The sequence below is a fragment of the Temnothorax longispinosus genome, chromosome 7, assembly GCF_030848805.1.
Source record: "Temnothorax longispinosus isolate EJ_2023e chromosome 7, Tlon_JGU_v1, whole genome shotgun sequence".
Taxonomy (NCBI): Eukaryota; Metazoa; Arthropoda; class Insecta; order Hymenoptera; family Formicidae; genus Temnothorax; species Temnothorax longispinosus.
This window is the reverse complement of record NC_092364.1, coordinates 1,725,059-1,751,691: the sequence shown is the minus strand read 5'-3', so window position 1 is coordinate 1,751,691 and position 26,633 is coordinate 1,725,059. Positions and strand designations below refer to the sequence as shown.

Below are 26,633 nucleotides of genomic sequence, written 5' to 3'. Positions count from 1 at the left end.
AATCGATTTACGCTTTTGCGATAGGAAGCAATAAAAATCATTCTTACGTTATGTCGAATAACGCGCGACACTTCACGTTTCCACGCGATAGGATAATGCATTATCGGCGAAACGAATCTTAATGCGACCTAGTTCCGGTTTACACGCACGACCTCGATAATACGACCGGATAATAGAATACTGCCGCGTGCATGTGTGAATCTGCAATATTTAATTTTTTTTTCAAGCCTATCTCGTTTTCGTTTACAGAACCGTGTATACGTAACAGAACCGAATACATTTGCATATGTTACAGAGATGAAAATAATGCGCGGGAAAAGCAAGGCGGGTAAGATAAAACGCAACGAAACAACTGCCGAATAAAATTTGCGTATTAACTACGTCATTGTTCGCTTATTTTATGCGATTATCGGTTTTTCGAGGGATTTTACTCTTTTATAAATCCGCGTGTGACCAACTAATGCGTGGCCACGTTTAATTCTACAAATTTTATATATACATAGATATGTATATAAAATTTAACCATACACGCGTCAATGAATAAAATAACAAATTTGTGCAGCGAGAAAAACGTGGAAAAGTAAATCTATGGTAGTGAATATTCCCGGTGAAAATTGACTTTAAACCATCAGAAAAATAAACTCTAACACTGATTACCACGCTTCATTTTACACAATATGAATAACGCAGATAGAAATCCGTGTATTGATTGCATTCTCTGTACTCTCTAAATGTCATAGAGTGGTTTCGCCAATAATATATTAGAGTGATTGCGCTAGTGTCACTCCACAAGAGAGAGTTGTCACTCTAACGTGAGTAAATTCACTTATAAAGTAGAAGTGAATTTTTCACTCAAATTTTAAGAGCGGCTACTCTACTGGAGTGATGGTGCGATCTCACTCTAAAGCTATAGTGAATCACGATTCACTGAAGATCGACTGATAAATGACTCTAATAGGATGAAATTTTTCACTCAAAATTGTGTAGAGTGACATAATTCACTCACTTCTACAGACACTGATCTTCATTCAAATGGAGTGCGATTTTCACTCTAATTTATAGCGCAATTTTTACTCTTTTTTAGAGTGGCGAATCGCTCCAGGTACACAGGCTCAATTTTTATTTTCCGTTACACTTGCATTTCACTCGTTCTGAGTGATATTTAAAACTCTTCGACTTTTAGAGAGTATAGATATTTACGGAGTAATAAGTACAAAATAAGTGAGAGGTATCCCGTTTTCCACCCGATGATATCGCGTCACTTGAGCGCGCTTCGAAGAGCGACTTTATCAGGGCACGCGTCACCGTTCGCGCGCATTGTAAAATAGTTGATACTCGTAGAAGAAGCTCGCTAGAGCGAGCTCGGAAACTCGAATGCCAATGCTGCTTTCACTGCCGCGAGTGTCGCGATAACGCGTCGCCGACTAGCCGTTACCCGGGGTCTTATATAACGCACCGTCTCGAAATCGTCGGTTCAGTCTCCGCCGAGACAGCCTCGTTCTCTCACGCCAGTTTCCTCGCGTTCCGTCCCACAGCTCGAAAAAATATACGAATTATACGATGGCATCGGAAAACACGATCATGGACTCGGACTGCATGACGCTGACGAGATTCGTGCTGGCGGAGCAGCGCAAGGTGCCAACGGCGACCGGCGATCTTACGCAGCTACTGAATAGCATACAGACCGCCGTAAAAGCCGTCAGCTCGGCCGTGAGGAAGGCCGGTATCGCTAATATGTGAGTAAACATTGCGAGCTTTCGAGGCTGAACGAGAGCCAGCCTCGCGCCAACGTTTGCGAGAGAAAAAAAACGCGAACGTAGTGCACGCCGTGGAATGTGCGATTCGGTGTCGCTTTCTGCATGGCCGAATAAGCGAAAGAGGATCAGCGCGAGAGAAGTGCAAAAACACTTCGTGATCTCATAAACTAGACGTTCTAATGGCATATTTAAACAGCTGAAATAGAGAGACACTTTACGAGATATTCAAATTAATCTAATTATAATTTGTAATCTTCATGAGTTCGAAACTACGCTGGTTCACGCGCGACTGTACGTTTTATTGCGCAAATATTCCCCACGGTTTAAAAGTTGCAAAATCACTTTGCGACAACAAATAGAGGACTTTCATACGTTATAACCGGTGTACGGATGCAGCTTACATGTGCGGTTTTACATTTTCACGCGGCACTCAACGGTCAGAATTTAGCACGCGGCAGAGGGAGACTCGAACTAGTATACAGATATATGTGTACAGCGTAGGTGTAAAGTCTCCGCAGTATCGTAACTGAGGCTAACGTTTGCTGTCGAACCGGCGCTCGTCTCTATTTTATTCAAATGTATTCGGCAGCGGTATAGTCCCGTGCATTTACCGTGCTCAAGCTGCCAATACACGCCAGTAAACATTAATCTCTACGCCCTGACAATTCTGTAACCTTGCATGTAAATAACATATAAATGATTTCCCATTATTACAGTGGTGCACACACCGCAGCGACATGAATAAAACAATTTCATGACTGGTCGCTCTCTATCGAAGTTTCGGAACAAACTTCCCTTATCAATAAACTGATGTAGATTGTGCCTCGAATTAAGATTAGATAGCTGTAATGAAGTCCGTGAATCTTGGATAATATAACGAATAATTATTATCTTAATGTTTTCATATTATCTCCTGAATAAATTATCTACCTCACGTTTCTAACAATCCTATAATTTATTTTCTAAATAAAAATTTTACAATATTCTTTAACGTGTTTGCTATTGAAAAATGTTCCAAAAGACAATGTTGCACATTTGCCCCAGTATTTTAAATAAGTGCTTCTTTTTCCCCAATATACTTCTTTCAATTTCAAAACAATTTAATCACATCAAGATTCGCGAACTGTTTCAAATATCATTTAAAACCAGAAAATCTTCTCTCTTGAAAGGTTTAAGCCCCCAGAGAGTCTTTTCTTAGATACGGGTCGATATCTAAACGTTCAAAGTTCTTAAAAATTTCTGTCTACATCTGATTATAAAATAAAGAATATATTTAGATGTAAATGTATTGATAATTTTAAGTATAAAATAATATAGTATAATTGTTAAAATAATCGAAACTTTCAAAAAGCTTTTTATTTTAAATAATATTTGAAACTACTTGTATCATATATGTTTATCGCGTATTCAAACTATTTCAAGCCCAAATCATTCATAATTAATTGAATCGGTAATGCAATGCTTATTTGGGTGTACTAATCAGCTATTAAACGCACGACGCATCCCTGTTCATCCATCAGGTATGGCATCGCCGGCAATATCAACGTTCAGGGTGAGGAAGTCAAGAAGCTGGACGTCCTGAGCAACGAGCTCTTCATTAACATGCTGACGTCATCCTTCACCACGTGCGTGCTCGTGAGCGAGGAGAATCAGCACGCTATCGAGGTGGAAACGGAGAAGAGCGGCAAGTACATCGTGTGTTTCGACCCGCTCGACGGCTCCTCCAACATCGACTGCCTCGTCTCGGTGGGCTCGATCTTCGGAATTTACAAAAAATCCGAACAATCCGGGGAATCCACGCTGCAGGCCGCGCTGCAACCGGGACGGAACTTGGTCGCGGCCGGATACGCTCTATACGGCTCGGCGACTATGATAGTGCTCTCGATCGGCCGTGGCGTTAATGGGTTCATGTACGATCCGGCCATCGGAGAATTTATACTGACCGAGAAAAACATGCGTATGCCCGACAGAGGCAATATATATAGGTATGATAAAAAATAAAGGGAAAAGACAGACAGAGAGAGAGAGAGAGAGAGAGAGAGACGAAAGCTGCGGGATGAAATATATTCGGTGCACAATTTTTGATGTGCGAGTTACAGTTAACATCGTCAGCGTAATCACGAATTCGATAAGATAGTCGATATATGTTGAGTTCAAGTTGACTTTTTATAGGCGAAAGTACATCTTTCGAAACTCTCTCTCTCTCTCGGTCGTTATTGACCGCACTGAAATCGCGGTACGATTATTTGCAGTATTAACGAAGGCAACGAGAGCACGTGGGACTCGTCTATCAAGGAGTACGTACATTCCAAGAAATATCCCGCAACCGGAAAGCCCTACAGTGCCAGGTACGTGGGCTCCATGGTCGCCGACGTACACCGTACGATTAAGTACGGCGGTATCTTCTTGTATCCCGCGAGCAAGAGCAATCCCAACGGCAAGGTAATTTCACGACGACTTCTGAACTTTATATTGAACCAACTATCTATATGGTACGGAAAAAGAACAAGACAGATCGAGACAAATAGCGATAAGCGGTGTATATTACGACATATTTCGAGTTAATACGTATCCTATTTATCTTCTTGATTCTCTCTTCGCTCTCCGATTATTGCCAAACAATTTTTTTGTAAATTCCTGATCTCGCGCTTATCGGATGCGCTTATCACTACACATCAGACGCGGATTGAGTAATAAAATAACCCTGTAACTTTGCGTTATAAACAGGTGTTTACGCTACCATCTATCCGATAAACATGCAGGAAAGTATCGGACTTTGGAAATTATTTTATCTAAGCGCGGTATAAATATATATCCGGTTTTAACTTGGACTGACCCGCGCGGCGGCATCCCATGATTTCTATGTAAATTTCTGTAAAACATTATCGGACTTTGCGTATTATCCACTCGGGTAAACACGATTGCAGCTCTCTATCAGAGAGGCCGATATACCGGGGTCAGAATTTCAAGAGAACGTATTTACCGATAATTAACTTATTATTAGACTTTAATTTATTACAATTTATTACATGCATTATGTAACGCATTTTAAACGTACTTCTCATCTATATTAAATCTCGCGTATTAAAGCATGAAAATTTCGCAAAAGTCAAATCAATAAATATGCGCTATTTGTATTAATTTCGTAATTCCAGCTACGACTTCTGTACGAGTGCGTACCGATGGCTTTCCTAGTCAAGGAAGCCGGCGGTCTGGCGACAAACGGAAAAATTGATATTCTGGACATCGTTCCGGAGACCATCCATCAGAGATCGCCCATTTTCTTGGGCTCGAAAGACGACGTTAACGACGTAATGGCGTTTATAAAAAATAAGGCCGAGCGATAAAAACGAAGAATCTCTTCCAAGCACACAATAATCGAGCGTTATATCTTTTTTATACGGATTGTTATTTTACATTTTACAATAAATTAATTTTTTTATTAAATTACGTATTAGCTGTTATATCAAACCCCTCAATTTAAATGTTCGAATAATTTTGTTATCGCTCAAAAGTAATACCACGGCGGAAATAATTAATAACAATTAATTAATCAAAATTGTAGTCAAACAGCGCGGAAATGTAATAAATCCTATGTCATCAGGCGCTTTTACAGGGCCATTACGAATAATTACGGCCGATTGTTGGCAAATCCGGTAAATCCGAAAATTCATCATGTTTCGCGCGGAGACCTGAAATTATACGCTAAACGTTAGCGCGTCGGATTATTTAATTTATTCGGCGCGTACACGTGAATGCAAATAAATCATCCGCGTTCGTTATAAAAGCGACGTTGATGAAACCGTTAAGAAATACCGTCACGGGGAACAGCGTTAGCAGCACCGATCTCGTTAATCTCTTCGAGGAACTCAATCTAATTCGATCGGCGCGCACGGTGTGACGATAAGAGACGGCGCGTCGTGACAGTTTTTCTTTTTTCCTTTCACGAGCGCCGTATAGGTACTTATCACTTGCCGGGCGTGAATGCAGCGCGATGCGAGCGGCGCGAAGCATCGCGTCATCGGTCAGGCTTAACCGATGTCGGACTATATCATTTCCGTTCTTCCGTTTGTATAACCGTTAAGCGAGACGGCGGGCGCTGATAACGTTGCTATTTATTCTGCACGCACGCCCGGCTCTCTCCGGCTTAACCTCTTCACGGCGTGCAGCCCGGAATGCATCATAGGAGCACGACCGACTATTGATCGGCCGGTCGACAGTGCGCCAGCGCAAGTCGAGGCCGGACGGACGAAGAGAGGCATTCATGAGCGCGAGCCGCCCTCGGCCGTAGTACGTTTTGGTCGACATTTGGCTGCCGTTATGCTCGTCGTCCCACGGAAGCGCCCTTAGATTCTGCCATAATGTCCGGTGGTACGTAAACGTTTTATTTAAATAGAAATTGTCGCGTGTTTAACAGCGAAAGTGTCGCAAAATTGTCTTGTTCGTTTTCTCTCTCCGAGTCGGGAAACCGGCTCGCTTCGCTATGATACATGTAGTAAATTATGCATTTATTGACGCCGTACATGCGTCGCGTTTACCAGTCGATGAGTCAGCCAAAAATCAAAACGCAATCGCGCTCGCACGTAATTCTATATATGTTCGTAGTTTTTGTATTTAAACGTGCAACGCGCTTTATTAATTATCGAGTGTTTGTCTCTGTATAAAAGACGGCGAGAGAAATTTTACCTAGGTATTGATATGTCGCGAAATTAACGACCGTTTGTTTCGCTCAGTAAGACAGGGATTATATCGGCTTCGCGACGCTGCCGGAGCAAGTGCACCGGAAATCGGTGAAGAGGGGCTTCGAGTTCACCCTGATGGTATTGGGTGAGACCGGTCTCGGCAAGTCGACGCTCATAAACAGCCTCTTCCTCGGGGACCTGTACAAGGACCGGCGAATTCCGGATGCGGCGGGTGCGTGTGATTTTCATTTTAATTTCATCCATAAACGCGATCTCCTCGCGAAAACTAAGACAGTCCTCTAGTCCTAGTCAAAGCCCTGTCAGTCCCCTCTGAAATTATATGCGCGGCCAATCGAAATAACAATGACACCGTTTAATCGCGATGGAGGAGGGAGGACGTATATAACGCCACTGCGCCGGGATATAGTCTTGCCCTAAAAACCTCCCGCGTGCCTCTTGCGAGTTATTGACACGCGAAAAATATTTGATCAGCTTACATCGTGGGTAAACTGCCCACGATCTCGAGGAGTCGATAAATATTCATCGTTCACTTCCAGAGCGGGTGGCTAAGACCACCTCTATCGAGAAAAAGACAATGGATATAGAGGAGCGTGGCGTTCGGCTCCGCTTAACGATCGTAGACACGCCAGGTGAGAAATATCGCCGAGCCTATTTTATTTTCCACGTTTAAACAAGTTTATCATCTGCATATTATCTTGTTAGTATAGACACGTTGAATTAATCACGGTGAATTTCGTAAAATTGCTGGATAAATAATGATATTGATTTTTCGTAAAATTCAAACGATACGACTTTATTAAATAATTCAATAAGTAACGATATACCGTTCAAGGATTCGGCGATGCAGTAAATTGCGAGGATACGTGGAAAGCGTGCTCGGCTTACATCGACGAGCAGTTTCGCCAGTACTTTACGGACGAAAGCGGATTAAATAGGAAAAATATCCAAGATAACAGGGTACATTGTTGTCTGTACTTTATACCACCATACGGCCACGGGTACGTGATATAATCCAGCTCTCCATCATATATTCTCATTTACAGGATTAAAGATAATTTTCACCCCGCGGTATAATATCGAGCGCGATTATACATCAGACTCAATTACAATCCTTAATTTGAATACCGATCTTTCTTTATAGCCTCAGGCAGATCGATCTCGAGGTATTGAGGCGCCTACATCGGAAAGTTAACGTCGTTCCCGTAATCGCGAAAGCGGACACTTTAACCACTCACGAGGTGAAAAAGTTAAAGGAGCGCATTTTGGCGGACATCGAGGAACACGAGATTCAGGTTTGACTTTTTCCTCTTGACGTAAAGTAATGCGAACTTTTATAATTTCCTGATACGTGCAACAGCGCTCGTTCTTCTTACGACGCGCGGCAAATGCTAATTAATTTCCGTAATTGTCGCACAGATATACCAATTCCCGGATTGCGACAGCGACGAGGACGAGGAGTTCAAGCAACAGGATAAGGAGCTGAAGGCCTGTATACCGTTCGCGGTCGTCGGAAGTTCGACGGTGCTGGAGGTCGCCGGAAGGAAAGTTCGCGGCCGGCAGTATCCGTGGGGCGTAGTGGAAGGTGAACTTTTATATATATTCTACATACAATTCATAATTTTTCGATTGTACTAATTCCCATGAGCTACGTGCGAGGTAAGTATAACGTTGAGGAAAAAAATTTGTAACGTAAATAATTTTTAATAGAAAAATTTGCGCGATTGTAATTTCACATTTGCAACAAAATTTGCTCCAGCCAAAGAACACGATTTTAATGATCGTTATTAGATAAATCTCCGTCAACAATTGCTATTTGAAAGAACCGAGAGTGCACTTCGATGCGGTAACGTCAAAGGAATCGAAATTCAGAACAAGGATTTCACGTACTCGATACCCTTTATTACAAGAATACCGCGACTTTTCAATTAGATCGTTAAGCAGAAGCCGAATCAAAAGCAATTAGAAATTTAATCGATAAAAGAGCTCCCGAGGCTTAAGCCTTCTGCGATTATAACCAATCGGCGTATTTGAAAGCAGGAGGGACTGAATGCATTTTAAAGTACCTCCGGCTTTCGCATGTCGGCGGCCGATCTTTTAACATTTCAATTCTGATTGATCATAGTCGAGAACCCGAAGCACAGTGACTTCGTCAAACTGAGGACGATGCTAATATCGACGCACATGCAAGATCTAAAGGACGTCACGCAGGACGTTCACTACGAGAATTTTCGGGCCCAATGTATTTCTCAAATTTCGCAGCAAGCGATCCGGGAACGGAGGTATTTACGCATGTAAATAAATATTGCATTCCAGTAGGTATTGTATACATACGGACGCGCTTATCGCGCGTTCGCAATGCGTACGGGGTGTCTCGAAAGTGTCGCGTTTCGGAATAATATTATTTTTACACTAGTCTGCGTTTCAAGAGCTTTCCTCGAGATACGAAATGGTAATGGACTATTAATATTGGCTCTTTGAAGAGCTTGATACGCTTTCGAGTGCCCTGTACGCTTTGCATGATTATTAAAAGCATCTGCCAGCAATAGTTTCGAACTAGTTTGCGATTCACACTAGTTTGTGGTTCCAACGGTATGATAGTTCAGTGGAGAATAGTTGGAATATTTTATATATAAATTCTATATTGTCCAGTAAAAATTGAAGAACGTTTTAGATTGATACTTTTTGAAAAATTGCACGGTATTGCTTTAACATATGGTGGGGTAAAAGCAGCGATAGTGGTGTAAGTCAAATTTTTTTTAAATATCTATTAACTCGTGTGCATAGATGCAATCTATACAATACATAAATTGCATCTATGTACACGACTCAATATTTTAAAAAATCTGACTTACACCACTATGGCTTTAACCTTCCATATAACTCATGCTTCGATTGCATTTCGTAGATTATTCGTAGCCCCCTTTCGGATAATCGAGAATAAAAATACGCCTCTCGTCTCTTTTTTTACAGCAAACTGAAGAGAGATTCCGGACCGCACTTCGAGAACAGTATATCCGACACGGACAGACTTCTTTTGCAGAAAGATGAGGAGGTGAGCACGCAATTTAACGGTCGCGCGTTGAAACTTTTCAGGGATACATTTTTTTAGTCAGAAAGTAAAGTTTTTACCATGCAATTACAAGACGTAAATATTTTAATACTTAATATTAAAATAAACTTATTATTTTCAATATTTTAATACTTATTCATCATGTGGTTCGATTTTTCCTTTGTGAGTAATATTAGAATTAAAAAAAAAAAGGATCAAACGTACATATATGTCCCTGAAAAGCTTAATCCAATTCAATTTTCTAATCTAATTCGATTCTTATGAAATGTTTTCTCGCACCACTCGCTATCATCGATTCACGTTCGCAGATACGGAGGATGCAAGATATCCTGGCGCAAATGCAAGAGAAGCTCAAGGCGACCGGTCAGGTCGGCGGCGGTGTCGGATTGCGAGGCCGCGTGGGTAGCCTCGGCAATGATCTCGATTCCGCAGATGTGGACAAGAAACGTAACAGTATTATAGACGTTTGAAGCGTAGGAAGCGTAGATTATTCTCGGGATACATGTGTGTATCCGGAATGTATAGGGCTTACCCTCCCGAGAGATCTGTACATATTTCGTTCGACAGATCATCTTGACATTACATATAATTCTCGAGATCGTAGCTTTAGTATAAATTTTCTAACTTTCGAAATTATATAAATTTTTAAATTACATTTGCTCTAAATTATAGAATATAAGTATAGAAGCGAATTCATTATTAAATATTTCATTAATATTTATTATTAAATATTCGCTCGTATATAATAAACAAAATTAAAGCCGATTAATTGAAATTCGAGTAAAATAAATTTGTCTGTATCTAGAAGAATTAGAAGTAGAATTAAAAGTAATTATTAAGATCATTAATTTCTTCTCGATCACGTGCTATCTTTTATCACCGTTCGAAAGGGTAGACAAAGTAATAGAACTGCCAAAGATTCACCGATGCTTATCCGAATATTCGATCAAATCGAATCCTGTACAGATCTGTCGACTACACTCAATACCGCTAACGTCAGTGATACGCGAGATCGGAATGTATTTTATACTTATACACGTGCATAGCTAATTTATACAAATAATAAACACGCGTAGTCGTATCAGAAATTATCGGGAGATATATATGTATGTAACACCGCGTGTTCGTTGCAAAACGGACGTCGTATAACTGATCGCACAATAAGCATTGAGATTCTCGATGGAAGATTCTCCCGTTTGGTTTATCGTTTAACGCTAGTATCAGATTTAGAGTCCCGAGTGTATGCCAAAGAATTGCGAAAAGTATTAATTAGAATTAACGTTCTAAATATACGCACAATAATCCATAATTATATAGAATTCTATAAGAAGAGTGTGTGTGTGTGAGAGATAAATTCAGTTGGAGAAACCAAAGATCCGCGATTTGCACAGTCACTATTTTACTGATTTTTAATATTTTGTTTAAATTCTTTTCTTGTGAGAAGGAATGCGTAGATGTTTTGTAACAATAAACACATTATACCGTAAAAACGATACGGTCAACTCGAGTCTCAACAATTATGTTGAACTTTATTGCTATTTCTGTCCCATTTCGCTTTCCCTTCCAATATCTTTCTGTCATTTATTTTAAAGGAATCGACTAAGAAAGAAAAAAAATACATTTTAATTTATATTTAGAATAAACATATATGATAAAATTGGCTAAAGCAGAAAAATATTGTACGTCGCCAAATTTACGTCGCCTTCGGCGTTTAACCCTACGTTACTCGCGTAAGGCATAAAATACACCCCAACCTTAGAAATCCACTGAATTCAAGGAGTAAAACTTTTAACGAACAAAATTTCTAGTTTCGTACTCACCGTTCGATGTGCCACGTATATTTCGCGACGCTGGCTCGCCGATGTCGACGACGCCTGTTGTCCGGCCACTCCGGGGATGCTCTCTCAGAATCCTCTCTCGTCGTCCGGCTCCGATATTCACGAGATTTTCACACACATACGCACTAGCGTCCGTCCCATCTCAATCGTCGTCCGACTCGGCGAAATTGCGCGAAGACCGTCTTTCCGCGCGCGGAATTTTTACCACGTTTTACGAAAATGACGACGCGCCGCAACAGCGTCGAAGTAGAAATTCGAAAAGGCAACAGGTAACAGCGCCGCGATCGTCGGACGGAAAATGGTGGACGCGGCCGCGGAAAGTCACCGTTCGCGCAGTCACTTCCGCTTGGGTTATCGTTTCCGGCGCTCGATTCACTCAGACAGAATAATCAGCGACGAAACGCGCGAGACCGCGACGTTCGTCCTCGCGCAAAGTTTTCACGAAAAGACGCGCACCCATTGCCGTCGCGATGCGTTCAAAAAAGATAATGGCGCGGCGGTCGCGGAAAGTAACGGACGCGCCGACGCGACGCGGCATCCGAATGTAGCCGATGTAGCCGCACATAAACGCACATTCGATTTCATCGCAAAACTCATCTCGCTGGCGATTGTCAATTTGTCACACTACGACGGCACTCGATTCCGCATCACTGTATACTCCACAGAATCCCCGACGGGGCGGCGACGCGCGACGGCGCTCGATTCGGCAGGATCTCCGTCCCCCGATGAACGTACGCGTGCGAGGCTGGTTGCAGTGACTGTCCTCGCACGAGATTTTCCCAAAAATGAAGATGCATGCGAATTATATATTGACGAGTTCATTCAAAAAAGACAACGACGCGGCGATCGCGGAAGCAACAGACGCGCCGGCGAAAAAAGGAGTCCGAACGTAGCCACGCGCGTACGTTTGACGAACTTGTCGTTCACCGTGTCACCCGCGTTCACTTACGTACTCCGATTATCGTCCCCGACACAACAATGACGGCACTCGACTCGACAGAATTCATAGAATCACCGGCGAAACGCGCGACGCGACGAGCGCGCGTTCGTTGATCCATGCGCGACAGCGGTATAGACTGAACTGAACGCCGGCCGCCGCCGGCGCGCGGCTCGCACTTCGCGTCGCGGCAAGGTCGCGCGCGACGTAGGTACAAAAACCTTTGTAAATTCGTACGTTTGAAAAATGAACAATCGTATCTCGTTTTTGTCAAAACGGAGTTAATACTTTCTCCAATATACCGGGAGGTTAAATTGTATAACAAATAAGGAATTTTATGTACATTATTACTAGTTCCTAAGACACGATATTTAGAAAAAACTCGTATTGGAAATTTTCACAGAAATAAAACTTTTAAATCCTGTTTTCTCTTATAACATGGAGGCACGACGTACGATTTTTTATCTCTAAGATATACGATATTACCATGTATTACGATATCAATGACACGTTACGATATTTCGATAGCTTTATAAAAATTCAATAATTTTCTTGTTGCTCGTACGGAAATTCTAATTTCTTATTTATACATGTATGTATATAATTGGAAGAATTTTTATTCACGTAGAAACGACTGTGAATACCGTCGAATAAATATCCCTTTTTAGTATTTCGTTCACTTTGATCCTGTCGAAAAATTACTGGCGAATCGGCACGACTGCTAAACCACAATGCGTAACTCGATTCTGTTCTCCGTTCACGCTATGAATTTCGTTACAAATGGCGAAACGCGAATCGTGCATAATTTACGCCTATAGTCTTACGATTTTACTACACGATTCGTGAAGTTTCGTATTTGCGAAAGAGAAAAAGATACCGTAGCCGTAGATTCTTGCTATAAATCAGTACGATAGTAAATTGTCGATCGGAAAATGAAAAGAGAACAAAAATAAGCTGCGAGAGAGAATTAATAAGTTTATTATGCGCGACACGTCGAAGACTCGCCAGGATCCGAAAAAACTCCCATTCCACGAAATTCCTTCGCCTCGCGGCGCACCCAGTTCTCGGAATTATTACGCGCATCTGGCATCCAAAAAACGCTTTCCCCATACCACGCGCGGTTTGTTTACGTTCGTCTAGCAGAGTCTAGCTCGTTTTGCACGTGCATTCTATCCGCTACATTTTCTATATTACGACGTCGAAATATTTCGACAACGTGCACTTTCAATTTTGTCTTTCTTTTTCTCTCTCTCCCAATAAAATGTTGCTCTAAAGTCGTTTGTCGCAATTTCAATCGTGATATCTATTACATTATCTTGCGACAGATCGTTTAAGTCTTGCGACGTGTCTACGGGAAGGGACGGTGACGCAATCGAAAAAGAGAATTGTTAATCTAGCTTATTGTTATCTCTGTCGCTTGAGTAAGACTTTCGTGCAAATTATACGGTAGCCTCTCGAACCCGCTAACGAATCCTTTGTGGGAAATTGCCAAACGCGATTTTCACGTCGAATTAATAACAAACTATCCGAAACGCTTTATCGGTCTGTGATATTAATACATAATCTGTATAAATAAATTCAGGATTTGTCTATTTAATAAATTTTTTAGTTAATATATATGTAATAGCTTAGAATTTTTGAAAGTTACGATAATCCAGCTTCGCGAGACGTAAACGCGACGCATATACGAGAATCTTCTAATTATTGCAACTCGGGGTAGAATTGTAACTAACGAGAGGAAGAAACGTGGCTTCGTATATCTCGACAATGTTGCACAGAATCAGGAACCATCGCGATTATGCCAAACGAATGGTTAGGGCCATTCGTAGAAACCTGCGGTTTTATTATTAGCCGTAATTACGGTTATCCGATCGCATTAAAACTCCCCGAATAACGAATATTGCGTACTCCAATCATCATCCCGTCGGGAATGTCGGGAATTGAATTGGTCGCTATAAAACCGGGGTTGTCGAGATGAGCCATCTCAGTTTCGCGAACGCTCATAGAATTTTACCGAATTTCTAATGATTCGGAAGGTTGGTACAAAACCAGGTTGCTGCGAAACGCTTTGCGTTTCGCAGAATTCGATAAATTCCGCGGAAGATTTTGTGTAAATCTCGGCGAACAGGATATAAATCTGCGTTAATTAACTCTAATAGAAAAAAAATTATTACCGTATGATAAATATTATCATACGGTATCGATAAGGGTAAAATTTTGTTATTACATCGCATCGAATATCGTTATGTCGAATGGTGCACGAGACGCGATCGCATCGGCGGGAATCATCCTCTCGTTAGTCCGTTAAGCCGACGCCTCTCTTCTTTATCAATATACGCGTACAAGTTTTTGTGCTCTTCTTTCGAACAGGCGGCACTATTAGCGATGGTCCTGGTAGGAGTTCGGAACGAACCGCAAGGCCCGGCCTATCTTCCGCCCAGCCCTCCTCGGGGAGGAGGCGGGACTGGTCACCCAGACGATTGGGCCGGTGTAAGTATGTATTACATATATCTTTGGAAAAAAAAAGACAAGAAAATTTAAGACCGATAACTTAGACAATCAGTTTAGGTGATAACGTAATCAAAGATCCGCTGATTTCCGGACAATAAAATAATTCTCGCGACGCGACGCCTTTGTCTGGTTCAGAGCTATGAACGTGTCATTTTTACTGAAACCGATATATGTTAGGATCCGGCGAACTATGAGTTTTCGTACGAGGTCCAGGACGCGGCGGCGGGTCTGGACTTCGGGCATCGCGAGAACAGGAAGGACATGGAGGCCACCGGGACCTACCACGTGCTGCTGCCGGACGGTAGGACCCAGATCGTCGATTACGTCGCCGATCAGAACGGGTATCGGCCGATGGTGCGATACGAGGGAACCGCCACTTATCCCGCTGGTCCAGCGGGACCTGCGGAAGAGGGCTACAGATATTAGGCGGCCTCGGCGCTCTTTCTCTCACAATTTAAGTATCAATCTTTAGCGCGTTAAAAGAATCGATTTAAACATCGTTATGGTATATTTATTGAACAGGGGTCGGCACTTTTTCTATATGTAGAAGACCAAAGAAGGGTTTCGCGGGTCAAGAGACAAAATCGAAAATATTATGTACTTATACCGAGAGAAAAATAAACTTCCACGTATTTTTTATTCGACGAAAATATTCAATATGTAATAATAATTTCAGAGCCGACCTCTGCTCTTAAAAGATACACGACCAACACGATCGTGGACTTATGCGAAATGTTAGGACGAATACAATAACATGCTCGAATAACGTAAGAGGACTGAACTTTCGGTTCGGAAAGATCGAAATGGTACGATGTAGCGAAACGTGACCGTGACAACCATCATTTTATCTGTAACGTGTAATAAAATAATTTGAGGATGAAGTAACGAAACCTTTCTCCCTTCGCTCTCTTCGACGTTCTAATATTCTACATGTCAAAGTCAGCTCCAATCTGGATTGGGATTTCTGGAAGCTGGGAATTGAGGACGTCCCGTATAAAACGTTCTAAAAAACGAAGTGAAAAACGAAGTCTGCCTCTTGTCTAATGCGGTATTGATGTTGAAATATAAATGATCATATAAGGGGAACTTAAACACATTTATTGATAATTACTTATATATTGTTCGTTATATTTCTTATAAATATTTTTGTACGAACGAACGACTTGAGTGTTTCATCCTCGTTGAAGCAAGCCGTTCATTCGCGCTGGGTACGATTAAAAATAACAGAAAAAAAGCCAAGGCGATAGTCATTATAATAGAAAAGGGAAAAATTGTTTCTTTTCGAAAATAAGAATAACATAGTTCTTTTGCACCGAAATAACAACAATATAAAGAATGAAATAATGAAATGATATAAAGGGAAACCTAGTAGAATCTAGATCTAAATAATGAAATTAGCTATTGTTGAAATTATATAAACAATCGCGAGCAGTCATCCAACATAAATAACGTAACGCATCCGAGTCAATTGCGGTATCATCGCGGACGAAATTCCGCCATTTGCAATGCGACGGCGGAAAGGAAATCATCAAATCACGCGTGAGTGCGCCATCTCGGTACTGTGCCAGTCGAAGTTTCCAGAATGCCCGAGAATGCTCCGCGGATCGGGCGCCAGCAGCCAGGCTCGTTTCTCCTCCGTTCAGCGTTCAGTCAGTCCGTTCATTCCGTGGCGATCCGCGAGCGAACTAGCGGAGCAGTACCTACCAGTCGAGATTGTTGACTTCGACAGCGGGTCCTGTCGCCGTCGCACGATAAACCGTCTGGCGAAGCGTCGTCGCCGTCGCTTCGAAGCGCAAATGCTTTAGTGGAACAATTTTACGAGCAAGCCGTCACGAAAAAAACTCAGCCCGACCCGACGTCAAACTCGAAACGCTTGCCTAACCGCCGTTCGTCGGACGACTCGTGCGTAAGTACGAACGCGAAACTCGCAAATCCCGATGAATCTCGCTCGTTAACGGGCCTCGCGTCAACGTTAATGACGCGCGCGAGCGTCTCGTCGCCGTTTTAATCATAGGTTATGTTACACAGGTTGAATCCCAGTGGCTGTAAAGTGTAAAGTCGAGCTAGAAGGTTACCACCGCATCCCCTCGTTACTTCCGCCGGCACGAGTCTGAAACTTGCCTGAATTGGAATAATCGTTGTTGTTAGATTCTCCGGACAGCCAATCTCGGAAGCATGGCAAAATGGGGCGAGGGCGATCCACGCTGGATCGTGGAGGAAAGGCCTGACGCAACCAATGTTAATAACTGGCATTGGTACGTTGATTGACATAATTGTATTAATAGGGATATGTCTTTAAAGTCGATATCTTTAAGTCAATTCAGTCTGATAAAATATATATCGGCATTTAATTGTCAATTTTCAAAGTGCCCATTATCCTTCGTACACTTTTTTAACGCATTAAAATTATGCCGCAGGACGGAGAAGAATGCCTGTGCGTGGTCGCAGGAAAAATTGAAGGAACTGTTTGTAAATTCAAAAATCGAGGGAGAAGGAGGTTGGTAACACGTATTTTATAAATTCGAAAATTAGTATTTATACATTTTTATCGGAGCAACTATATTCGTAATAAATCTTATTTAATTTGCAGTGTTATGTAAAATAACAGAAATGGAAAAATGTGAAGGTGAAGCAGTAGCAAATAATAGAAAAGGGAAACTTATTGTCTTTTATGAATGGAATATCGTTCTTAAGTGGGTATCAAATGGAAAATCCACCGAGAACATTGAGGGTAAAATTAATATTCCCAATCTCTCTGAAGAAAATGATATCAGCGAGGTAGATGTAAGTATTTTTAATTGAATTATATATAATTATACAATTCGGCTCAAACTTTTATTCGTTTTAATTCAATTTTGGTTTCTTAATCAGGAATCATTTTCTTTTGATATTTAGTTTATTAAGTTGTGCAAGAATTTTAATAAATGTATATTTCGTGATTTGTAGGTTGAAATTACACTAAAAGATAGTACGGATGAAGGGGAGAAAGTAAAACAATTCTTACATACTAAAGGTAAAGATGCAATAAGAGAAAAATTGAAGAAATATGTATCTTCCTTAAAAGAAGGTAAGCTAATGATTTTCTAATTTGTGATGTGAATTTCTTGTTATATTAAAAACATATAATATAGTATCTTTATGTAATCCATCTTTTTTTTTATTTGCAGAATTTACGAAAGGAATGATACTTCCCAAAAAAGATAATGTGAAGGAAAATATTTCGAATATAACATCTGGTTTTAATGTCAAGGTATGTAATGTGTACAATTGGGCAGGATATACTACCGTGTCTCTTGACCTATTTACAATATAAAGGGATAAAGCAACTAACAATGTTTTATTCTATTTCAAGATGCAAATGAATGCCGCAGTGACACCAACGAACAATAATAAAACGATGGGTAAAATCTCAACCACTACGATTAAGCAAAATATAAAGTTCCAATGCAGAGCGGAAGAGTTTTACAATGTTCTCTCTTCGGTCAAGGTAATAATTTTACTGAATTGTCTCATGATAAGCTATTGATGTAGTCTAACTCCCTACTAGCCTACTTATACAATAAAGTCTTTAATTCTCACAGATGGTAGAAGCCTTCACGAAGAACCCGGTAAAACTAGAAGCGAAGAAGAATGGTGAATTCGAGCTTTTCAGCGGCAATATTCATGGCGAATTCGTAGAGATTACACCAACGAAGATTATTCAAAAGTGGCGTTGTAAACAATGGCCGTCCGAACATTTCAGCGAAGTAACGATCGATATTTGTGAGAAGAACGATCATACTGAGGTCAATTTAACGCAGAGTGGTGTCCCAACGAGGTAAGCTCGAGTGCGATGACTTTCTGATAAGATTTATCGTATTATTGACAAGTAAGATTGATAATGTCGAAAATGTTGCGATTTCCAGCGAGGAGCTCTCTACGAAGGAGAATTGGGACAGGTATTACTGGGACGCCATAAAACGGACCTTCGGCTTCGGATACTTCATGTGATCTAAATTCCGTTTAATGGATATTTATTTATTGCTAAGTAGAACAATCGTGGAAATTGCGAATCACACGCAGTCGCGCGAGCGCTTGTCTTCTGCGGGAGCATAGATGAAACTATGGCATGATGGGAAGGAAGCGTATACAGGTTTACTCTGTTCTATCTTCATATATTTGGTACCGCCTTGTGTAAAACTTAATATCGCTGCGTGCACGCTACGATGCCGCGCGACATTACAAGTGACTTGTATGTCTCTACCTATTAGATGTGTCTGTCTAATAAATCATGAGATAAGATGATTTTTAATCTGTTCTTTCCGTATGAGAATGACCGATGTATCAAGCCTTTTTCCTTAAACAACGATGCAAATTCAAATAAATCATTTAAATAAACATTTGTAGTTGCTGCAAACTCCGCGTATTTATTTAAAAAGAAAAGTTAATAACGCAATCAGTCTTCTCATAAAAAGAACGGACATTCTTTTACATAATAATTATAATAACAATAATAATAATAATAAAATTGTTTTTCATTGCTTTAATATCACTATATGTATTTGGCTCGTTAAAGTTTTTGAACGCGGTCGCGCTCGCGTTCGTAAACAGATCGAAAATCTTGGAGCTGCAGCCCGCCATGCAACCCCCCGAAATCTTACGCGATCCTCTTTTCGCACGCGGACAGGACCAATGTCCTCGGCAGCCAGGCAGACGGGAGCGGCATGAATGGGCAGATCCAGAGAGCACCAAATGCGCGCGCCTTCGAAAATCAAAATCAATGTAGTCCGCCGTCGTTCGCACCGGTCCCGTTTGTTCGCTCGCTCGCTCGCTCGTTCGCTCGCTAGCTTGCTTGCTTGCTCGCGGATTGCCCACGCCCTTAGTGCGCTTCGCGGTCCCAGCGCGAACGTTATCGGAGTATAGTGCCGTTTGTCGTTTCCCTCTCTCTGTTTCTCTCCCATTTCCCATCTTGCTCGCTCGTATGGCTGCACAAGCGCACACCGAGATGCATATATACACGCACACCAATCTGTTCTCCCCCATTTTTCCGAGTCTCCCCTCCTATATTTCTAATCCTCTTCCTCTCTCGCTACCCTCTTCCGAACACCCTTTCTTCGTTCCTATAGTCAATTCTCTCGCTTTCTTTGTCCGCATCTCGATTTCTTCTCCCTCGCTCGCATCCCTTGACCGAGTCACTCGAACAAAATCGCGCAGAAAGAGAGAGAGAGGGGAGAAAGCGGAGGTTAAATTATCTCCCTTGCCCGAGAAGCGCCCATCAGCATCACCACCACTATCATCACCACTACCATCGCAGTCAGTCTCTACTCCGATCCGGCGCCAGCATCATCGGCGAGCTCGCGATTTATGCGTGGAGCATCCGTGTTTAACGCGGCTCCTTTTACGCGCGCCCCTCCTCTCTCTCTCTCTCCCTCTCTCCTTTATCTTGGCCTCGCTCTTTCTACCCTTTCCCTTTCTTTCTCTTTTTCTGCCCCCCCTCTCCTCATCTCTCACCCTTCGAGCGGGAGCATTATCTCGATCTCTCTCTCGCTCAATCGCATCCTCGCGCTCGCTTGTCCATCCCGCCACCCCTATCCGACTCTCCTCTTCCTCCATCTCGTTCGGAGCACGTTCGGGCCGCGGGTACGGACGCGCGTCCCACCCCGACAGCATGTCTCGGGGCCGCGTTAAACCATGCGTGTAACCGTTCACGCGTCCGTCAGTCGGTCGGCGACAGTCTAACGGGGTCCCACGCGCGCACACCGCGCGAGATCGTCGCACGTCGACGTCGACGACGAGGACGAGGACGACATACGGCCGTTCGCCGTCGTCGATTAGCGAGTAGCGCGCGCAAAGAGCAACAGCCTGCAGTACAACCGGCGACAAGCCCAGCGCCGACAAGAAGGGGGAGGAGGAAACAGCCAGCGTCATCCTCGTCGGCGTGATGACCGCGGGCCCGGACCGGCGCTCGTCCTCGCGCGTACCCCGTCGTCGGTGATACGGGAGTACGCCGCGCGCACGCCGATTTCACACGACAGACATGTGAGTGCGAGAGCGCCTTCTCTGAATCCCTCGGCCCGCCCGCCCTCCGCCGCCTACTTTCATCCCTCTCTCCCTCCCCTTTGCCCTCGCCCTCGCCCTCGCCCTCGCCCTCACCCTCGCCCTCTCGATCCCGTGCGCACCCTCCGGCCGAGACGCACGGCGGAGAAGCGGAGCTTGTCGCGGACTCTCGCAACGCGCGCGACTCGCGAGAGAGAAGGATCTCCGTGACGAGACCGCCACGACCGCGCCGACGAGGGGTGGTTGCTCGCTCGCTCGCTCGCTCGCTCTCGAGAGGGAGGATCGGGGTCTCTCCTGTCTCTCGCATCGCCTCGCCTCGCCTCGCCTCGTTCGCGCATCGCCGCAGCCTCCACCGCCTCGCGCCAGGAATACCGAGAGGATGCGTGACGCACTCGACACGGGCGAGTATAGCTCGGGGGTGTAGAAGGTGGCAGCTCTCTCTCTCTCTCTTTCTTTCTGTTTCTCTCTATGTTTCTTCTCCTCTTCTCTATCTCTCCCATCTCCGCCCTGGTATTGTCCCCCGTTGCTATCGCGCCGATTATCGGCCGGTGTCGCCGAGCGAGAATCGCGGAGAGATCGGTCTCCCTCGGCGTTGGGCGGGTACGGCGTAACGAGCACGCTGCCGGACGAGCCACCCTACTTTTCCTTCGGGGTGGTTTACTTTCTCGGGGACTACCCTGGCTAGTCGCGTCGCGTCTCTCGCTCGGCTCGCCTCGGTTCCCGTGTCCTCGAGGAACCCTAAATAACGCGATTACGGGCGGGCGGACGCCCCCGTGTCCTCGGGTGAACTCAATTCGGACTCGGATTCGGAATCGGAGCGTGGTTGCGTGCCCGGGGTGAGTTTCGGTGAGGGATGATTCTCCGCACGGCGCGGGGCAGCGTTCGGGAAATTCTCTCGGGAGACGGAGAGTGTTTTTTTTCCGTAGCAGTGCTTTCCCCTTTGGTGTGCCGCGAGAGATTCGCGCGACGCAAAGTGGAACTTTCTGCAAATTCACTTGCTCCGGATGCGAATGGACCTCGATTTCGTAACTGTTCGACGACGGCAGAGTAAACGGATTATTACGCGGTAATCCTTTCGGCTATCTACGGTATTTCCGCCGCGCGAAACAGGAAGAGAAACGTTGACCCAGAGTAAGATTTCGTCACGCCAATTGTTCGGAAATAATCGTCCATTCATATTGCGGCTCGCGCGCAAATAACGCTTTAGCTTTGCATTCATAAATCTTTCAGTGTAAGTTAAAAGGGAGAATCGATAATAGATTTATACATACAATGAAATACAAATCGCCCACGACGCGTGCATTATAGCCCACCATGCGCTTGCTTGGACATATTTGATCAATTCCGACGTTGCTGTGAACTCGCAACCAAGTTTCCGTCATCGATATCTGTTATAATCCTAGCTTTTAATTTATTTCAAACAGAGGAAGAGAGAAAGAGAGGAAGGAAGAGAGCGTAAAAAAAAGGAGCACGGTCTCTTCGCTAATCTATTATACAATCAACGATACACGAGTATCGAAAGTCGGGCTCGCAGGTGCATGGAGCCGCGTCGATTGTTTATCTGTAAATGCACGCGGTGATTTTCCGCGTTATTGACGAAGGGCATGGTACGTGAGAGTTTTTCAGTATGCGGGGAATTCGAAAATAAAACTGACGATAGACGAAGGAGCGGAAGATATCGTTTTTCATTAAGATAACTCTCGTCCGATCGCCGTTTTTCCGCGGCCGTTCGCGTGTGCGTACATACGTGCACATACGCGGTTTTGGCTCGCGCATCTGTGCACGCGTGCGTACGTGCTTGCTGGCGCGGGGAGGCGCAATTGTGATTTAAGCTTCTGCACGTATGAGCTAATAAAGTAATAGATAATAAAGTAATGAACTAATAAAGTAACAGCTAATTGGAAATCTCTCGCTCCTCTCTCTCTTTCTCTCTCTCTCATTCTCTCTTTTTCTTCCTTTCCTTCTCTGCGATCGAGAATATTCGAATTTAACATTAAACGCTACGTATTACACTTGGCTGTTAATTATGTGAACGACACTTGTATTTTCTTGAGATTTATGGCGCTTGCGGACGATGATTTTATTTCCAATTTAATTCGTTTGCGTTTAATAGACGGGTAATGTGAAATAAGAGACGAATAAAAGTCCTTCAGACTTTAAAAAGTTAATGTAAAATGGTATATTTGTAAAAAAAAAAATGCGAATCCGATTCAGATACAAGCTGTAGCAGACAGTGCTAATAATAATATATTGATAGCTTTCGATCTCATCGTGATAAAGAATGTCATAAACGAGCCGATTGTGCGTAATGTGAGCAAGAAGGAAATTGTTTCTCAAAATGAGCATTCGCGATTTAATCCGGCATTTATCTTTCCATGGGCGGAGACGCGTTTCCGCTTGCAATTCGCGACTTGCAAGACGCGACTCGCGACACGATCGGCACCACCGACGATGCACTTCCGGCTTTACGTAAGATTAACATAGGATTCTTATCGCTCGACCGTACGTGTCGTCGCCGTTATGTCACCTCCGCTTCGAGTCGCGAGCGAATCTTACTGATTTTATCGGCGCTTTCGGTGCTTTGATATCATATTCCAACTCTTGACGCTAAAAGAGACGATAATTGCGCGCGTATTTACAACAATATCAATTTTATCTGCGTTCGTTCCTCTTAATTCATTGAAATTTTTTCCCCTCATTATCGAAAACATGTCGGTACCTTCGGAAAAGAGTTTAGTAATCGACTGCGACGCGCGGGTTTAAGATACCAATTAGACAAATATTATCACGAAATGTTTTTAAATTTAAGGGTGGCACCATACTTGGAAGTCACAAGGCGACGATCGAATCGAGCGGACGTAGGCAACATTTCGTACGATATTAAATTGCAATTGCAGTTCCGGTCGCATCGCACGAGAGCGATTTTGAATTCCCTCGACCCGACCTCTGCATGTTGGATCCGTTCTTTCCAGCTGCACTTTATTAGACTCTCGGCGCTCTAAGTGAAACGGCGTGTTATAGTTCACGCTTGGCGAAGAAAAACGAGAGGGAGAAAAAAAATGAGAAGGAGAGAGAGAGAGAGAGAGAGAGAGGAAAAGTGTAGACAAGTGCGAAAAATGGTAGCTGAAGAGAGAACGAACCTATTACAATCCACGATAACAATCTGTCGCCTGTCCTGCTCTTCAGCTGAACGTGTGACAGCTTCCAGCGATAATGATAACGTCCGCTATGCCATTTTCGCCTTATCGAAAAGCAAAATATTTCGTTAATTTCGAATCTTTCCTTTCCCCGCACGATCTTATCGTCCGTGATAAGAGATTTCGCGAGAAATGATACCTGAAGACTTTTGTTCGTTGCGTAAACTATATACGCGGTTGTAATTTCATATTAGAAGACGATCTATCTCGCGGGGTTCACGACATCCCGATCTTATATATATACGTTAACGTCAGTTTAAGCATTAAGTGGATGGGTAAACGAAAGAACGAGATCACGTGAATTTTAATCGAGCGGCGAATCACTCGCTATACACGCGTTCTATTTCCTATCCATTAGGAAATAGAAACAGGGGAGTCGTTGGTCCCCCGTGGTATCCGCGAGAGGAAAGAGTAATGCTCCGACTTCGATCCTATGCATCTCGAATTCTTACCTCGCTCTTTGACGCGAAAGCGAAGGCCTCGGTGCGAATGCTACAAAGGGTGTATCAGGAAATCGCGTTTTCTCGAGCAGTCGCGGATTCTCAAAGGCTTTTAGGAAGCTGATCCGTTTTTCAGCCGAGAAAACTCACCCGAAGATTTACGATTAGACGAACCTTACTGCTTCTGGCACCGTCAACCCCTTCCCCTTTCAAATTCTATTTTTATAATCGCGTAACATACTTCTCGTTATATACAGCGCCTTTTAAACTCGTTTGAAGTTTTTTTCCCTTCCGCCTCTATTGTTTCTTCTTTTTTTTTCGGCGTTAAATATCGCGGATTAGCGAGAGCTATCGGGTTAAATGCTCTTTAAAATTTTGCTAAAGAAAGCTCGACTCGAAATCCGCGAAGCGAAGCGGATCCGACAGGTAGGGAGGGACCCGGCGGGACTTGCGATGCACCGTGTACATATCGACGAGAGATACCTGGCCGGTCGACTATGTGTTGTACCCCTTTACCGAATTAGGTTATACATACATCTACCGTTTTCTCTTAAGAGACATCCCCGACCTACCCCGCGCCGTATAGCTACCCGCCGATATAGTCCATCTCATCGTCAGGTATGGCGCGCGTTAGAAGTAATTCGATCGACATGTCCCATTTATGTCGACTAGCGAGCAAAATGTAATAAAAGCCGCAGCGCGGTAATAGGCGAGTGCCACCTGTTTCACCCTGGGAAAACGGGGGTGGCGTGCGCGACGATTGATACACGATTGATTCCTTTTTCCCTAATCGAGAATCCCTCCTCATTCCGTCCTTAATCCGCCGACAAACGGCGGCGGTGGCTTTGACGGGGGAGGAGGGGTATCGAGGCGGCACATCTTCGACCGCGTGCAACCGCGCGATTATGCAAACGTCTCCGCCCGATTTAGTCCGTATTCCGCCCAATTTAAAGTGTGATCGATATGGCCGTTTGTACATTAACGCAGTTAATATTTATCGATCGAATCTGAAGAGCCAATTCTTTTCCTTTTTTTTTTCTTCACCGAGTGCGAACAAAAAGAAATATAGGCCGCGGCGGTTCGCGGAATTTTATCATTCCTGACAGTATACGCTTCGCTTCTCGCGCTCTCCGGCACACGAGAGGGAGACAAATGTTTAACGTCCAGAGAAGCGACGCTTTATTATTACGTTCCTCCGTAACCTTTCCGAGCGAGAAACAAAGAAGTGTTCTTCATTAATGAAATATCAAAGGTTATTAACGGCGGTCTCTCTGGTCTACGCGGCGGCACTCCGATGGACTTCGATTTTCGAAACGCGGTTTCCATGCTCGCGGACGCGCGTTCGAGGAAGGGAGGATTTTTTTACAATGGGATGCGCGCGGATCCGGAGGTCGGTTGACGTTAATGGCGACCGCGTGCACGAACGGGCCCGTAAAAATATGCACGGCGCAATTTACGCGCGTGCAGGGAAAGAATACGTATAAGTGTGTGGGTATATATATATATTTTTTTTTTCATCGGCAAAAAGAGCAGCGTATCGGAAAATTTATTTATAGTTCAACTGTGTAGCCGCCGGGGTGGCCGCAACACGGCCGCCGGCTGTAACGCCTCGTAATAAGCGGAGAGATGCATATAAGTGGATCACGACCTTCTGCTATTTTTTTTCCATTTAGTCATTAATATGTTTTACGCGCGCTCTCGCCCCCTCCAGCGCGTTATAAACGTTATCAATTTTCGTGGGCGCGCGGCAGGGCGCCCCGGCACGATCAAAACGCTATCTTTCCGAGGCGAGGGAATACCGAGCGGGTGGCCCGCAAAAGCCGATCGACGGGATCGACTTTTCGTTAATGCCCCCGCGACTTAGACTTAGTTAGCCGCAATCACGCTCGGATCACGTATCCCGATATATACTCCCCATAATAAAAGAAGCGGCGCAGGTCGACCGAAATCGATAGCCGATAAAAGTGTTTACATTATTACACGCGGCTGAAACATTATTTTTAAATTTTCCGCGAGCCGGTGCATTTACACACGGATCCTTTCTCAGGATAAATATCTTTTGCCCGGGCACAATCGCGATCGCACGGCGGAACGCCGGAGCGTCGCTGATGCGAAAACCATATCGCGTTTATTTTTCCATGTGA

The 26,633-nt window shown here is 43.7% G+C and overlaps 5 protein-coding genes across 16 annotated transcripts in view; all 5 read left to right on the top strand.

Annotated features, from left to right (window-relative positions):
• The first annotated feature begins 1,409 nt into the window (after positions 1 to 1,409).
• Fbp (fructose-1,6-bisphosphatase) lies at positions 1,410 to 5,204 on the top strand. The gene is made up of 4 exons (XM_071783091.1): positions 1,410 to 1,736; positions 3,278 to 3,742; positions 4,010 to 4,199; positions 4,913 to 5,204. Exons 1-4 carry the CDS (start codon positions 1,561 to 1,563, stop codon positions 5,102 to 5,104), a joined length of 1,023 nt encoding a protein of 340 aa, XP_071639192.1. The 5' UTR covers positions 1,410 to 1,560; the 3' UTR covers positions 5,105 to 5,204.
• Positions 5,205 to 5,418: 214 nt separating this feature from the next.
• Positions 5,419 to 11,047, top strand: Septin4 (septin 4). Of its 3 annotated transcripts, none has more exons than XM_071783087.1 (9): positions 5,419 to 6,128; positions 6,495 to 6,671; positions 6,997 to 7,089; positions 7,293 to 7,458; positions 7,602 to 7,752; positions 7,877 to 8,042; positions 8,583 to 8,751; positions 9,431 to 9,512; positions 9,839 to 11,047. In XM_071783087.1, exons 1-9 carry the CDS (start codon positions 6,119 to 6,121, stop codon positions 9,998 to 10,000), a joined length of 1,176 nt encoding a protein of 391 aa, XP_071639188.1. In that variant the 5' UTR covers positions 5,419 to 6,118; the 3' UTR covers positions 10,001 to 11,047. The 3 variants fall into 3 exon arrangements, with proteins under 3 accessions (XP_071639188.1, XP_071639190.1, XP_071639189.1); XM_071783089.1 differs by having other exon boundaries at positions 5,420 to 6,128; positions 6,491 to 6,671; XM_071783088.1 differs by having other exon boundaries at positions 5,434 to 6,128; positions 8,583 to 8,739.
• Positions 11,048 to 12,291: 1,244 nt separating this feature from the next.
• On the top strand, positions 12,292 to 15,731 carry LOC139815863 (pro-resilin). Its single transcript, XM_071783093.1, has 2 exons — positions 12,292 to 14,795; positions 14,994 to 15,731. The coding sequence occupies exons 1-2, from the start codon at positions 14,691 to 14,693 to the stop codon at positions 15,240 to 15,242; spliced, it is 354 nt and encodes a 117-aa protein (XP_071639194.1). The 5' UTR covers positions 12,292 to 14,690; the 3' UTR covers positions 15,243 to 15,731.
• Positions 15,732 to 16,400: 669 nt separating this feature from the next.
• Positions 16,401 to 19,100, top strand: LOC139815862 (activator of 90 kDa heat shock protein ATPase homolog 1). Its single transcript, XM_071783092.1, has 9 exons — positions 16,401 to 16,722; positions 16,845 to 17,071; positions 17,234 to 17,313; positions 17,407 to 17,600; positions 17,763 to 17,883; positions 17,984 to 18,066; positions 18,169 to 18,303; positions 18,398 to 18,633; positions 18,722 to 19,100. The coding sequence occupies exons 2-9, from the start codon at positions 16,992 to 16,994 to the stop codon at positions 18,804 to 18,806; spliced, it is 1,014 nt and encodes a 337-aa protein (XP_071639193.1). The 5' UTR covers positions 16,401 to 16,722; positions 16,845 to 16,991; the 3' UTR covers positions 18,807 to 19,100.
• A 154-nt stretch (positions 19,101 to 19,254) lies between these two features.
• The window catches only part of LOC139815854 (muscarinic acetylcholine receptor DM1-like), a 21,602-nt gene continuing 14,223 nt past the window's right edge, over positions 19,255 to 26,633 (top strand). For 3 of the 10 annotated variants that reach the window (XM_071783064.1, XM_071783068.1, XM_071783058.1), the window contains exon 1: positions 19,255 to 20,834. The gene's annotated coding sequence lies outside the window, so the exon portion shown is untranslated. The other 7 variants (XM_071783066.1, XM_071783062.1, XM_071783067.1 and 4 more) reach the window with 4 other exon arrangements.

What these genes read in the sequence shown, in the direction of transcription:
- Fbp (XM_071783091.1), top strand. Translation starts at nt 1,561, where the DNA reads ATGGCATCGGAAAACACGATCATGGACTCGGACTGCATGACGCTGACG. An exon ending in AAGGCCGGTATCGCTAATAT is followed by an intron (nt 1,737 to 3,277) that starts GTGAGTAAACAT and finishes TTCATCCATCAG; the next exon opens with GTATGGCATCGCCGGCAATA. An exon ending in GACAGAGGCAATATATATAG is followed by an intron (nt 3,743 to 4,009) that starts GTATGATAAAAA and finishes GATTATTTGCAG; the next exon opens with TATTAACGAAGGCAACGAGA.
- Septin4 (XM_071783087.1), top strand. An exon ending in GCGAATTCCGGATGCGGCGG is followed by an intron (nt 6,672 to 6,996) that starts GTGCGTGTGATT and finishes GTTCACTTCCAG; the next exon opens with AGCGGGTGGCTAAGACCACC. An exon ending in TCGAGGAACACGAGATTCAG is followed by an intron (nt 7,753 to 7,876) that starts GTTTGACTTTTT and finishes ATTGTCGCACAG; the next exon opens with ATATACCAATTCCCGGATTG.
- LOC139815863 (XM_071783093.1), top strand. Translation starts at nt 14,691, where the DNA reads ATGGTCCTGGTAGGAGTTCGGAACGAACCGCAAGGCCCGGCCTATCTT. An exon ending in ACCCAGACGATTGGGCCGGT is followed by an intron (nt 14,796 to 14,993) that starts GTAAGTATGTAT and finishes GATATATGTTAG; the next exon opens with GATCCGGCGAACTATGAGTT.
- LOC139815862 (XM_071783092.1), top strand. Translation starts at nt 16,992, where the DNA reads ATGGCAAAATGGGGCGAGGGCGATCCACGCTGGATCGTGGAGGAAAGG. An exon ending in AATGTTAATAACTGGCATTG is followed by an intron (nt 17,072 to 17,233) that starts GTACGTTGATTG and finishes ATTATGCCGCAG; the next exon opens with GACGGAGAAGAATGCCTGTG. An exon ending in CATCTGGTTTTAATGTCAAG is followed by an intron (nt 18,067 to 18,168) that starts GTATGTAATGTG and finishes TTCTATTTCAAG; the next exon opens with ATGCAAATGAATGCCGCAGT.